This window comes from Euphorbia lathyris, chromosome 8, assembly GCF_963576675.1.
Source record: "Euphorbia lathyris chromosome 8, ddEupLath1.1, whole genome shotgun sequence".
Taxonomy (NCBI): domain Eukaryota; kingdom Viridiplantae; phylum Streptophyta; class Magnoliopsida; order Malpighiales; family Euphorbiaceae; genus Euphorbia; species Euphorbia lathyris.
This window is the reverse complement of record NC_088917.1, coordinates 38338620-38352507: the sequence shown is the minus strand read 5'-3', so window position 1 is coordinate 38352507 and position 13888 is coordinate 38338620. Positions and strand designations below refer to the sequence as shown.

The following is a 13888-nucleotide window of genomic DNA, read 5'->3' as shown; positions in this document are numbered from 1 at the left end:
GTCTTTTATGTATGCTCAAAACTCTAGCCTATATTACTGTTTCACTATTGTGAGTGTGATACTAACTTAGGGGGCGTTTGGTTTGGGGGTTTCAGGAAAGGGTAAGGGAAAAGGGAGGTTTCATTCCCTTTGTTGGTGTTTGTTTTGCTAATTAAATGATTCCCTTTACCCTTTTTTAGTTTTGGGTTTACCCCTAACTCCTCTAACCCATTCCCCACTTCCCCCTAAGGTTTTCTATTCTATTTCCCCTCTCTTTCTAACATACACTCCTTATAAAATTCTACTTTACTCCCTATTTTATTTTTTATTTTTATTTTGGTCTCTATATTTTTTTATTTTTACATTTCTTTATCTTTGGATTAATTTCATTTTTGTTATATATTTTTAATTTTTTTTTCTCAAAAAATATTTTTTGACTAAATTTTACTTTTTTTTATTTTTGTTTAATCCTTATATTTTTTTATCACTAGATTAATTTCACTTTTGATCCTTATAATTATTTATTTTTACCTTTTTACCCTGAAAAATAATTTTGACCAAATTTTTTTCTTTTATCATATTACTCAGTTTTAATATTTATTTTTAATTTTTTTAAAATAATTATTTTCTTTTTAAATATAATATTTATGCATTTTCTTTGATTAATTTTAACTTTTATGAACTTTATATTATTATCAATAAGGGTAGCAAGTGAGTGACGTTTTGGATTGTTTGGGATTATATATGAAGTTATTTCACGTTTTATGGAAACTATAGTAAAAGAGTTGAAATTTTTTTTATTATATATGAAATTAAAAAAAAATAGTTTTGATTCCCAATTTGAACCAAACATCCACAAAGGAATGGGGTGGAATTGCATTCCCTTTCCTAAACATATCCAAACACATAGGGGTATGAATGCCTATTCATTTCCTTTCCTTTCCTTTAGTTTCCCTTTCTTGATTCCTTTTCCCTTACCCCTTGTGAACCAAACGCCCTCTTAAATATCAGAGTGTTTATAGAGAGGTGCCAAGATTTAATCATGAATGCATCGGATTTAGAGAAGACAATCGTTGGTGATGTTTCTACATAATCCATCAATCCACTCAATAAGACAAAAATGGTGCAAAGAAATTGATAATGCAAGAAGCAGAAATCCTTATATTAGAATGTAAATCTGATAGTAAGGAGGATTGAAAGCACAAGATCTAGCCAAATCCCAAAGGGGTTGCTTGCAGAAATCAATATGATAACATGGGGTTATTTTCTGAATCTCCATACAAAATAAAAGAAATCTGCATTAAAGAAAAATAATGACATATGAAAGATGAAATAACAACTAGTTGCTAACGGATATAAAATGGCTAGTTTTGGACATATAATGACTAGTTAGAACAGGCTAGTTTATGTGTCTAGCAGACTTAGTTTTTCTTCAAATCTAAAAAGAGATCAAAGCTTCATTTCCAACTTGGAAGACTTACGATAATCTTTTATACATTGAGTCCGTACAAGTCTTGCCAACATCCTTCGAAAGATTCAAAAAGAGTGTTCTTCCTTTCAATTGTAATATTCTCAAAAATTCAAATTTTTTTTTTGTAAAAAAAGTCTCACTTTGGCATAGAAAAAGTGAAGTTATGAAAGTTTACTCACTTAATATTTCTATAATGATCAGTGGTATGATTCTACCCGAAAATAGAATCTTACTTAAGCTTGCAAAATATTAGGTTAGGTTCGCAAGCTTGATAAAAAGTAAGGTCAGGTTTAACACCCACAAACTTGATAAGTTTCACACTTGAACTTAGTAGGAACGGACAAAGAGTCACAAAGAGTCAACCAACCATTTGAGAGGGGTTGGCCGGTGGGTTTTCGCCCTTATATTGGTCATAACTGAGAGGCCTCCACCCATGGTCGACGAAGAAGATGAAGCCTACTACTGAGCCTCCATCTTTTTTTATTTTTTTTAACGCCAGGATGTTAAAAAAAATAAAAGAAATCTGTAGTCGACAGACAACTAAATTGGACTTTGATTCTTCAAATAAAATGGGCAGATCGCATAAGAATGCATCTGAATCCTTTGTCAATTTTTTTTTTACGAAATCCATAAGGCTTTGATTGGATGGAGGGTCTTGAAGGGTAATTAAAGGAAGGGTAGGGAAGGGTTTGTAGAAACCCTTGTTTGGGTGATTAAAAAATAGGAAGGTAAGGGTTTTGAAGGGTTGATGAAGGGATTTGAAGGGTTTAAAATGGATGAGTTTTGATAGGATTTTCAACCTACCAAATCGGTGGGTTTAGAAGGGTACAATATTTTTTGGACAAAAATAACCTCAAACAATCTAATTAATTCCATTCAGCCTAGATTAATTAATTCCATTAGCTATATTATTTATCTATTTTTGTTATTAATTATTTATCATTTGTAATTTTTTATCCATTATTTATTTCAAAATATGATTATATAAATCTTATCTACATAATAATGTCAAATTGTTAAAATAAATTTTGTGAAATGTGTTTCTTAATAAGTCAAAATTTAATAAAATAAGATACAAGTATATATAAAATTAAAAGTGATATTTTAATCATTTTATAATAATCCATCCCTTTATAAACCCTTCATTCCAAACAAGGTAAGGGTTTAAAATTTTATGAAAACCTACCTCTCTCCCAAACAAGGGTAAGGGTAATACCCTCTCTCCCCCTCCTTCCCCTTCCCTACCCTCCCCTACCATTCCTTTAATTACCCTTCAAAACCCTCCATCCAATCAAAGCCTAAAGTCAATTGAGTTTTTTTTTTTTTACTTCTTATGAGTATCCAAATCAGTCCTTGTCTTTTTCGAATTTGTTTACTTATAATCATAATTAACAATCTAAATAATTTATTAACTTTATGCATGGTGAGTTTGTTTTCCTTTTGAATTATTTCTAAGGGTATGTTTGTTTTGGGGTTAGAGAAAGTTAGTTAAAGGGAAGTTATTTTCCCAACCTTACTTGAAAATGAGTTTAAATGAAGGTGAGAAAACCTTGAAACAACCCAAATTCAAGTCCCACCCCATAGTCTTCCTTAAGGAAAGTTGGTGGGATCTGGAGCTTCACTAAATAACCTCCACTCCTCTCTCTTTAATTAACCTTGTCAAACCTTCATCCAAGCAGACCCATAGAACAAGATTCACACTCCTAGCGGTTAGTTGGAAAAGTAAAAAGCTCTGGTTACGCAATAGGAACAAAAGAGAATGATTTTCTTTATCACAGACTACTGGTATTGCGTACCCCTTAGTGTTCCTTTACATGGATCGTTATTTGAGTAATTACATTACCACTTCATTACCACTTCCTCAAAAAAAGAGATTTGATTTACTACTCTAGCTACAACGGTATCTACAACGGTATCGTTCCTACTACTCTTTACCTTTTATTACATTACTGAGGATAAACTGGGAAGCCTACACATAAAGAGCAAAAATGAATCTACCCGAATAAGATAAATTATGTTACAAACGAATCTATTAGTTGATGATCGGGATCTTTATGATTCAATGAAATGAAAGAAATAACTTAAAACTAGGACTTTCCCTTTATCGTTAGTGTAATTATCACATCCTCATTCATGGGTCCGAAATCCATATCTATGAATTGAAAGGACCGAATGATCAACTTTGCAATCAACTGTTTAGATATATAAAGTACAATTTGCTTAGAGAATTCCCCTGGTATGAACCAACAAAACCATATATCTTGTAATCTACTCCTCTTGGACCAATGTTGATCTTTTTTATATCTACCGATTACATTACATAGCCTTCTCTCATTACACGGATTTATCACTTTTCACTGACAAAACACCTTTCTAACAGATTTTCCGATAATGGCTAACGGTTGCTCCTAGAGTGGCCAAATAAGGTTCAGTTGAATTGTAATTTAGTTGAATTATGATGTATTTGAATTATGATTTATTTGATTTGTAATTTATTTTAATTAATTGTTGAGTTTAATTTATTTAATTTAGTTGAATTGTTTTTCAGAAGAAACAAATGTAGTTGAATTGTTAATAGTTGATTTAATTAGATTTTGTTATTTTATTTAATGAAAAATTCTATAAAACGATTAACAAAAATTAAAATCTTGAATCTTCGAGTAAATCAAATTTAGATTAATAAAAATTCAAAATTCAATAAACGGTGGAGTCCCTTCGAAGTTTCGGTCCTGACTCCATCATTGTAGCTTGATAAAAAAGTGTAATTAAGTTTGTTAAATATTCGTGAACTTAACAAAGACTTGGTACCTATTGAAAGACCAATTACAAAAATCTCAAGACATGGTCTTGGATAGGGGATATAGGTGAGATTTATCGAACCTATATAAAAAGACCACGTGTTCAATCTCTCTAATTTTATCTTTTTATACTGCTTCATTTATATTTGTTTATTTCGAAGCAAATATTTTAGGAAATTAAATATTTCAGTTAAACAAAAAAAATTATAAATTGTTTAAAGTTTTATAAACCTTTAATTTCATTATAAAACTTATTTTTGTGAGCAAATTATTTTGACACAATATTTTTTTTTAAATATTGTTATTTATCAAAAGAATTTTTTATTTTGATAAATATTATATTCACCATCTTTTTTTTATGATATTTTATAGTTTATATGTAACCAATAAGAACAAATTTAGCACATACCGTACTAATTTTTAACCATAAGAACGGTTTACCTAATATAATTTTAGACAAAATTTAAATATTTTGCATTGACTAACTATTGCAATGCGTAAACATTAGAAACTAATAAATTATTTACTTTTTATCTTTACACCAAACTGAATGGAAATTCTTTAGAATTAGGACGGTAGGGGTTTGGGTTGTTGAAGGATAATAGATTTTGAAACGTATGTCACAAAAGATGTACTTTTAGAATGCGAGTCCTTTGTAGCATTTCCCCTTGAAAATGAGGGGTGATCTTATATAAACTTGTTGGCAAGTATTATTGGAGGTTGGGATATTTTAGCAGGAGTTGAGGTTGAATGACTTCTCATTATGCTTGGGAGGGACGTCTCTACACGCTTCCTTCTTTAACGTGGACATGGTTCATTGGTTTGAGTTGGAAAGAAAAACGCTCCAACGGTAATAGATAATATATTTTCTTAATTTTATATATTAGTTTTATATCTATTAAAATTTTAAATATTATTATCAGTTTTTTGTTAAATAAATATTAATATTGAAATGAGAGTAGAATAAATAGTAAAATGGCTATTGGGAAAGTCACTCTTTGACATTATGAAATTAGAAAAGCAAGTTTGGCACCTTCCCTTTGATTTGAGAGCCAAACAACACAACACCCATTCTCGCCTTTCTTGATGCCATACAATATCAGTAAGCATAAGGTCCACCAAGCCCAAACTACATATTTTATCCCTAAGGATCGATTTATTTCCAGCATTTCATTTCATTACTCATAATACTCAATTCCCTCTGACACTACCTGCTCCGTCCACACATACATTCTCTACACAAGCTCTATTTGTGTACTTATTAGTATCAAACTTCTTTAACAGAAGAATAAGAACAGCGTCACATGTCTACAATCCCTCCTTTAATCTCTCTCTCTCTTTTAGGCAGCTAAGAAATCTTAGGTGATGTGAGAGAGACAAGTACACATATATTCTCTTATCAAGAGCAAAAAGAGAAGGAGATACGGTTCAGAATGTACGTACTATCCCCATTTGTCTTTTGTAGACCCCATTTTCATTTATTGCATTAAACATAGTGGGTATATTATATACTCTCCAAGAAAAACAAATGTCCAGAGATAGAGAGGTTATGGTTCAAATTTTGGATTTTTCATCATATTCCTAACATTTAAAACTCTGTTTGCTTGGATTCCAATGAAACTTTTTTAGTGGAAACATTTACAACTCTAACAGCAAAAGGGATCCAAATATTTGAATAGACAAAACGTGCAAAGTCATGAACAATAAGAAGCCCCATTTAGGAAGTAGATTCTAATACACAACTAAAAAATGATCATGAATACATAAGGAATCAATTTAAGAGAAATACCCTACCACCAATGCTTCAATCTGCATCTGCATCTGCATCTTGTTGTGTTGGATAATTACCCAATTGCTCCATATTCCAGCTTTCATGAGAAGCAACTTCCTGATGTGAAGGACTGTATTGCTGCGAAAGTAATAATGATAATAATCATTAAATTTCATTTTACTGATGATAAAATGAAAGGTATTTAAGATTATTATACCTCCATCTTTTCGACAAGTTCTTTTGGAGTTGGGGCAGACAGGATTATATGGCGAGCGCTAGGCTTGATGAAGCCTTCTTGAACACCATTGTCAAATAATGCAAGCAAGCAATTATAATAACCATCAACATTTAACAAGCCAACCTGTCCACAATGCTAACCAGTTACATTGAAAACTTGGAATTAGAGCACAAAACTTCAAGATTTATGAGTTACCGGTTTCTTATGAATTCCAAGTTGTGACCATGTGATCATCTCCAATAGTTCTTCCATAGTACCATATCCTCCTGCAACAAGGACCTCATAAATATTGAACTAACTCCTTTAGGTACATGAACAGAGGACCAACATATCAATGAAAAGTTTGAAGGTCACTACCAGGAAGTGCAATGAAGGCATCAGCTTCCCTAGCCATAGCAGCTTTTCGCTCATGCATGTCTGACACCGTTCTTACTTCTCCAACAGTTTCACCAGATATCTGTGCATCCAATTATAAAAAGCTATTCACAATTTTACAACCACCTCATAATGTAATATTCCCTAAATCTTTGTTTTGTACTAGGAATTCCCTGTAAAAATAGAATCAGAAGGAAACCCTACACAATCCATTTGCAAGAAAGCATTATGTATAAGCTACTCAGTTTCATAAGAACTCTAAATGAAAAACAAGAAGAAATCAGGAACTAATCAATCTAAAACAAAGACCATCAAATTAAAACAACTGTAATAGCACAAGACATATTAGGCAGATGGTTAAGAGCAGAGATACCTCAAGCGGCATGAGTGCCTTTGGAATGACCCTGCATTCGTGACCAACTACTATCTTAGTACATTTGATATAATAAGGTCAACAAACAAATAAATTGCGATTAATAATAGACAAATTACTGCAAATACGGATAGTATGTTTCTGAATTATAGCTTCTTTAAGGCCTAATACATCACAGGCTCATCTACTTGTCGAGAAAAGTCAACTGCTCCCTATAAAATACACGTGGTGGATCAAGTTTAGGCGAGCATTAGATTAGTGAAACCAAGTTCGTGGTCAATATGTCACTTTTAGAGAGTCACTAGTTCACTTTAACCAAATTGAGGGGTTGGGTTGAATAGGATGATTTCAAAGTACAAGGTCATAAATGGGGGCTAAATGTATTAAACCACTGTTTAATTACCCAAGAACATGGCAGCCCCCTTCATACACTTTCTGAGATATCAAACCCATGAGCCCAACACTGCCTCCACCATACACCAGGTCTATCTTCCTTTTCACCTGGAATCCAAATAATCTGTTAGCAATACTGAAACTTGCCAAAGAACACACAGAAAACAAACATAAAAAGATACCACCTTGGTACAAAACAAACATCAAACACCTAATCTGCACTGCAGGTCAACTCAACTCAATTGTAGCCATTGAATATAAAATCAAAGAGAGTTGAAGAGAAATAAAAAAAACAAACCAGTTCATCGCCCAATTCGAGAGCAGCATCACTGAAAACTTGTCTGTTTCCAGCGTTGCTTCCACAGAAGACACACATCCTCTTGAACTTCCTCGTTTCGTTGCTATCTTCCATTATAAAAACTCTATTTAATGCAAATTTAGTGTCTTTTCTCAACTCAATTAAAACAAGAAAAAGACAAAAAGAATCAAGCAGGGAAAATCATCTTGAGATAAAATCACTCGCAAGCTGGACCTTTTGGAGATTTTAATGATAAAGTAAGAGAAGAAACAGAAATAAACAATTCTGGGTTGATCTTAAATTGAAAAAGGAAAGCGATAAAAATTGGAGAAAACAAAAAGACTTTCCTTTTTTTATTAGTTAGAGTTGGAGATGCCCACATGCTCCATTACTCTTCTAATCCAACGTCTCTCTCTCTCTGCTTTTCAAGATTTGTTACTGTTAGACATGTATAAATTAATTACGTATATAATAAACAATTTACTGCTTTAAAATGGTTTTGTTTTCTTTGGTCAAATCACATGTCAAACACGACTCTCTTTTTGAAACGAGCAAAACAATGCACGACACTATTAACTTGGCTAAAACAAATTGATAAATAATGGAATCTATAACACTAATTAAATCAATACAGTCTTCGAATGATTAAATCAAGGGTAAATTTTAAATAAAATTCATGTGATTTCACTAATTTTTAGATAAAAGATTGTGATTTATTTTTTTTTTCAAAACAGAGACTGAGGTTTTCAACTTTAGCAAATTAAGGATTTTTTCGATTGATACTATTAAAATCACCTTTGACGACTTTAAAAATGACATATTTTAAGAACTACTAATATTTTAACCAGCTTTAATTCTTCAACTTTTTTTATTTTGAGATTGTTTAGATGATGTTTGGTAAAGAGAGAGAAAGTTAATGTTTAGAGAGAGAAAGTTCCAAAAAATATGAGTTTCGAAAATCGAAAATGTAGTTCCATAGAAAATATGATATTGAACAACTTTAATTCTTGAAAATTTTCATTTTCAGGTCGTTAAAGATGGTTTTAATAGCATCAATTCAAAAGGTCTTTGTTTTATTAAAAGTGTGAAACCCCAATCATCGTTTAGACAAAAAGTAAACCACAGTCCTTTATCTGAAAATTAGTGAAACCACATGGGTTTTATTTGAAATTTACCCTTAAATCAAACTCGTTTTGATCTTAGACACGGAACTGGAGAGCTTAAATAACACTTTGAGATTCTGACTCCAAGATTACATTGGTGAAATGGTTGGTCTTATGAGAGATTTTGCTATAGATTTTTATCCTATTATTCAATTCGAGACTCGTTAAATAATTTTTAGTAGATTTTTTACTATTAAAGTTCTTTTACATACTCGAATTCGAGATCTCTAATTCAAGCGATTTAAATAGGACTATAAATAAATTAAGAGTCGCTCATTAGCAGTTCATCGTTCGACTTGATAAAAATTCGACCGTGTTTAGTTCGATTTATAAAAAGTCGAGTTTGATCACGATTTTGAAGCGTAATTCTTAAATGAATCGAGCTTGAACATTACGAAACTCAACTTGAAAGCTCGCGAGCAAACTCAGTTTTAAGTTTGTGAACAATTTTGATTATAATATTTACGACCAAACTCAGTTCTGATTTCTATAAATGGGAATAAAAACTACATAGTTTTTTTTCTTTTGTGAAATTTTAGTTTTATAGGTTACAAAACTTAACAAATATGTTGAAGGAAGGAATAAAGTACTACTTCATATTTTTTGAAGTACCGGAATTACAAAAGTTGAGTTACAATAGAAAGAGTTGTCTCTTTATATCCTCCTTCATAACAGTTATATTTGACTAAATACAATGGTTAAATTCCTAATGTAATTAACCATAATTTAATCTAACAGTAAAACTAACTCACTAAAACAATAATCCAACTAAGAGCATCTGTAATTGTTCATACTCACAACCACTCAATATACATGACACATCATCATTGCAAGATTTTTTAATAAACTTCATTTTATTAAATCATTAACTTCAATGATTAAACTCTATAACCACTCAACCATAACGGATCCATCAATCACAAGGGATCCACCAATTAATTAAAATCTATCATATTATTTTAAAAGTAAAAAATATATTATAAAAACAGTCAAAACTTAATAAACTACTCAATACCTATTGAGTGGTTGATAAGTGGTCAATATATTAAACTCACTCAATGTTTAAAGAAAGAGTATAATGAGTGGTTCATTAAAGGGTGTTTGTAAGAGTATTTGGGAATGTGGTAATGGTTTTGTCAACTTTCAAAGAGTACCATCCATTGGAATGATGGTGAATGCTTGAAATTTTCAAGCAATATTGCCACTTTTTGGCAACCTTTTGGCAAGATTGCTTAATGATGCGCTCCAAGCTGACGCTCAAGAGCTCACTAAGGGATAAGTGTATTCCGTTGTTATCAAGTAATAAATCTGGACAAGTCCAGGTATCGATTCCACATGATTTTTACCGTAAGTACCAAACTACTAGGCTGTAGGCGGTGGAAAGATAGATTGAAGGTTGTATTTAAGTTAATCTACCCCTAAAGTGATCTTAAGCCAGGTAATCTAATCAAGCAGTGAATGGAATGGTGTGATAATATAAATTTCAATCTAATTTAACAATTAATCAATAAACTAATCTGAGTTGCTTAAGTCTAAGACAATTAAACCTACTTATCCTTTTAGGGTCCCTAGCTCGCAATTCCTTTGTTACAGACCGAGCTAACTCTAAGGTTCAATAATTTGGATCTTACCAACTATGAAGTCGTCAATACATAGGTTCTTCGATTACAGGGAATCAAATTCGACTCACAATATGAACCTAGCTAATATTTGGACTTTTGAATGATCTACCCCAATTAGACAAAACATAAACAGACAGAATGATAAATCAATTGAGAAATCAAATATTGAGAAATTATATTAAAGATAGAAGAATTACTTTTACAGATACAATCAACCCAGAATTCATAGGAAAGATCTAAAGCGAACAGATAAACTTAAAGAGAGCAGAAATCCCTTTTAGGAACATGTCGACTAAGTAGCCGTCTTTCTGGGACTGAAGGATGGAACCTTGGGAATCCTTAAAGATGGAGATGGAGCTTGGAGCTTCAATGGCAGATGGAAGAATTTCAGATGGATTCTCAAGGTAGGTGGAGACTAAATTACATAGGCAAAAGATGATTAATAATGAAAACTAAAAATTAATTCAAAATCTTAAACCCGTTAACAGTGGCTGAAAATTAATTCTTCATATTGAAAACTGATTACAGACTAATAAAAATCTATAAACTAATTAAGAAGTATGAACTGGAAATTAATCTCTGCAAAAACTAATTATGAACTAATTAATTATCTACAAAAACTAATTCTAAAACTCAAAACTAAAACTAATCTATACTATCTATACTATATACTAATTCAGTAGAAAATGTGCTGACATGTCTTTCTCCCAATATCACTATTGCTGACATGTCTTTCTCTCAAATTTTTTAATTTCTTTAACATTTTTTCTCATTCCTTTCTCCTAGCATCCTAGCAGTTACACCTCTGTTTTCACTCGCGTTCGCAGCATGGGAAGCAACTGCTCCTCCCTCTAAATCATTAACTGCTAACCTTTTCATCTTCCTCACATTTTTGTTAATGATAAATCTGTTTTCTCCATTTGCTGCAGAGGGTGTTCCATTTCAGGGAAATTCATCTTCTAGGCCACATTTTTGTCAATGATATATAAGTTATTAGTACTTTTAAGAATTAACTTTCTCTCACTGTTAGTTTATTAAAGTTTTTGGTGAATTTCATATTTTGTATTTTAAATCTTCCTTATTGGCTCGCTTTGGCTCACTCTTTTATCAAGTGCTTACATATTGGATTAGGGTTATGAAATTTGATGTTTGTCCTCAATTACTTGATGTGAAGGGAGAGTGCTAAGGAATCTTTTTCAATAACAGCCCTCGATTCCTCTGGAAATTAGTACCTTCAAGTGTGAAAGAAAACCAACCAGAAGTTGTGGCAACATGGAGGATTGGTCAGAGATCGTGAACACGTGATTATGTTGGCGTAGATGAGGCAATTCATGGTTTTTATTGAAGTTTAGAAACTGGGGTGGTTGTTGCTGCATTCTCAGGCAAGTTTTCCATGTTTGTCTGTAACAATTTGATTCTACTTTCTCTGAGTTTTAGGTACTGAACAGTTTTTTAGTATTCACTGTGTTGGATGCCATAATGAATTATCATGTTCATATATTGAAGTTGTCTTGAGTTTAAATGCAAATAGACTATAGTGCTTTCAATTGTTCTCATGTATGTATAAATTTGGCCAATTAATTGATAACTTTGTATATTATAGTTTCATTCAGTTGATCTATGAAAGCATTGGTATTTTCGTATTTATAAATTGATGGTCTAGGTCTAATAAATCAAAATAAATTGCATTTAGTAGGATTAAGCTTTTGAAATTTAAATTGAAGTTCTATGACAAATCTTTGATTCCTAATATTATTGAACTTCACCAATTTTTGTTTAGTTGGAAGATCATGTACACAGAAATTTGGACTGTTTTGGATTCATAATTTGTATGGAAAGATGAAAAGAAATGAGATTAGTTGATTCATTATCTTCTAACAAAATAAAAATCTGAGTTCCATATCTTCTAACAAAATAAAAATCCGAGTTCCATGGATTATTTGCTGAGATCATATAGATTGGATGTTTTGGATGAGAGAGTGGTGTAGTGTAAACAACGAGGTTTATGAAACTCTGCACAAACAATTTATTCATAATTAATTGGGAGGTGCTTTTGACTATTATCTATAAATAGATGGTTGATCATGAAGATATATTATTGATGCAATTAAATGAAGCAGGTATAAGCATTTTAAAAATATCCTTTATGAGTTTAAATTATCTGTGTAGATAAGGATATACCATTTTGTTTTTTTTATTTCTCTTTGTTAATTTTAAGCAGTTCTATATAATATGTGTTATAAGGTGCTCCCTTTTTATACTTCACCTTTTTGCCAAAAAAACTCATTCGAAAACTCGTGTTAGAATTTAAGTTATGTAAAATGAAAAAGATACAGAAAGGAGTCGAGCTCCGCCAAACAATGTGATTAGAAGAGACTCGCATAGTGAAATACATAAAATAAAAGATAGTTTTTTCAATATTTGACACCTTGATAATTCAAACAAAGAGCTTACCAAATTCATTTGATTATTAGTCATTTTTCAATTCATTTTTAGTTTTTTGCTATTATCTTTCAAAATAGCAATCTATTATTATTGGTTTCTTTAAAGTGATAACGTATCATTACTCAATAAATACATAAATTGTGAAATTTATTGTTTTGGCTTAGAATTGCTCACTCCTGACCGGAAAATTGAGGCAAGTGCTAAGTTTTTTATTATGCAGATTGCGCATGGTATTTGAGCATGTTGAGCATGCTTCACAGCACGGTTTTCTTACTTCAATTATATCAGCCAAGTTCTTATTATGGTTTTGATCTTTCGTTTTGTACCGGCAATTATTGCTGGAGCTACTGCCCCAAAATCTAAATGGGAGAGTGATCGTGTGAAGCTTCGGTCTGCTGCTATTTCATTCACAGTCCTTTTATTTTAAGCTAATCTGTTATTCTCCAGGTAACTAATTGGCATTGTTTCTGCCAAATTGCATTATAATCATGCAGTAATGGCCAAGACTTAGGCATGATCTTTTCGGGTCAACTGTTTTATAAGTTCATTTAGTCAGATTAGGATTTAATCATCCGGTTCCTAGGCTCGATAGATCTAAAGAAATTAGATATGTTTAATATTGATCAATTTACTACTGGCTCCTCTAGAAAATAATCCATCGGGCTTATTGAACATTAGTGGCCAATGTATGATCTTGCTGGTAGAATTGGAACTGCATTTGGATAGTCTTGGTGATTGTTGCCTTGCTCTACTATAAAGCACATGTTAAACATCTCAAGCCGTATGGGGACTATTTTCCTTTGATGTGATCACTGTCTTATATTTTTGGTGGCAACTTTGCAAATTTGTTGAGTTTAATAAGATAGAAAAGTAAGTAGAGTTAATTTTATTATTATTTATAAATAGGAGACCCGTGCATTGCACGGATTGTTCTTTACTTTTAATAAATGTATTTTTTTAAT

At 31.6% G+C, this 13888-nt stretch overlaps 1 protein-coding gene across 1 annotated transcript; it reads right to left on the bottom strand.

The window, feature by feature from the left end:
• Positions 1-5895: 5895 nt before the first annotated feature.
• LOC136203735 (cytokinin riboside 5'-monophosphate phosphoribohydrolase LOG8) lies at positions 5896-8142 on the bottom strand. Its single transcript, XM_065994953.1, has 7 exons — positions 7697-8142; positions 7409-7506; positions 7006-7036; positions 6615-6714; positions 6453-6523; positions 6237-6380; positions 5896-6157 (listed from the first exon to the last, which is right to left on the bottom strand). The coding sequence occupies exons 1-7, from the start codon at positions 7808-7810 to the stop codon at positions 6053-6055; spliced, it is 663 nt and encodes a 220-aa protein (XP_065851025.1). The 5' UTR covers positions 7811-8142; the 3' UTR covers positions 5896-6052.
• Between the last annotated feature and the right edge of the window lie 5746 nt (positions 8143-13888).

Bases quoted from the DNA above. Each gene is read 5' to 3' on its own strand.
- LOC136203735 (XM_065994953.1), bottom strand. From the start codon at position 7,810: ATGGAAGATAGCAACGAAACGAGGAAGTTCAAGAGGATGTGTGTCTTC. The intron at 7,507-7,696 runs GTTTGTTTTTTT...TTTGGATTCCAG, and splicing joins TCGAATTGGGCGATGAACTG to GTGAAAAGGAAGATAGACCT. The intron at 6,381-6,452 runs GTAACTCATAAA...CATTGTGGACAG, and splicing joins TTGGAATTCATAAGAAACCG to GTTGGCTTGTTAAATGTTGA.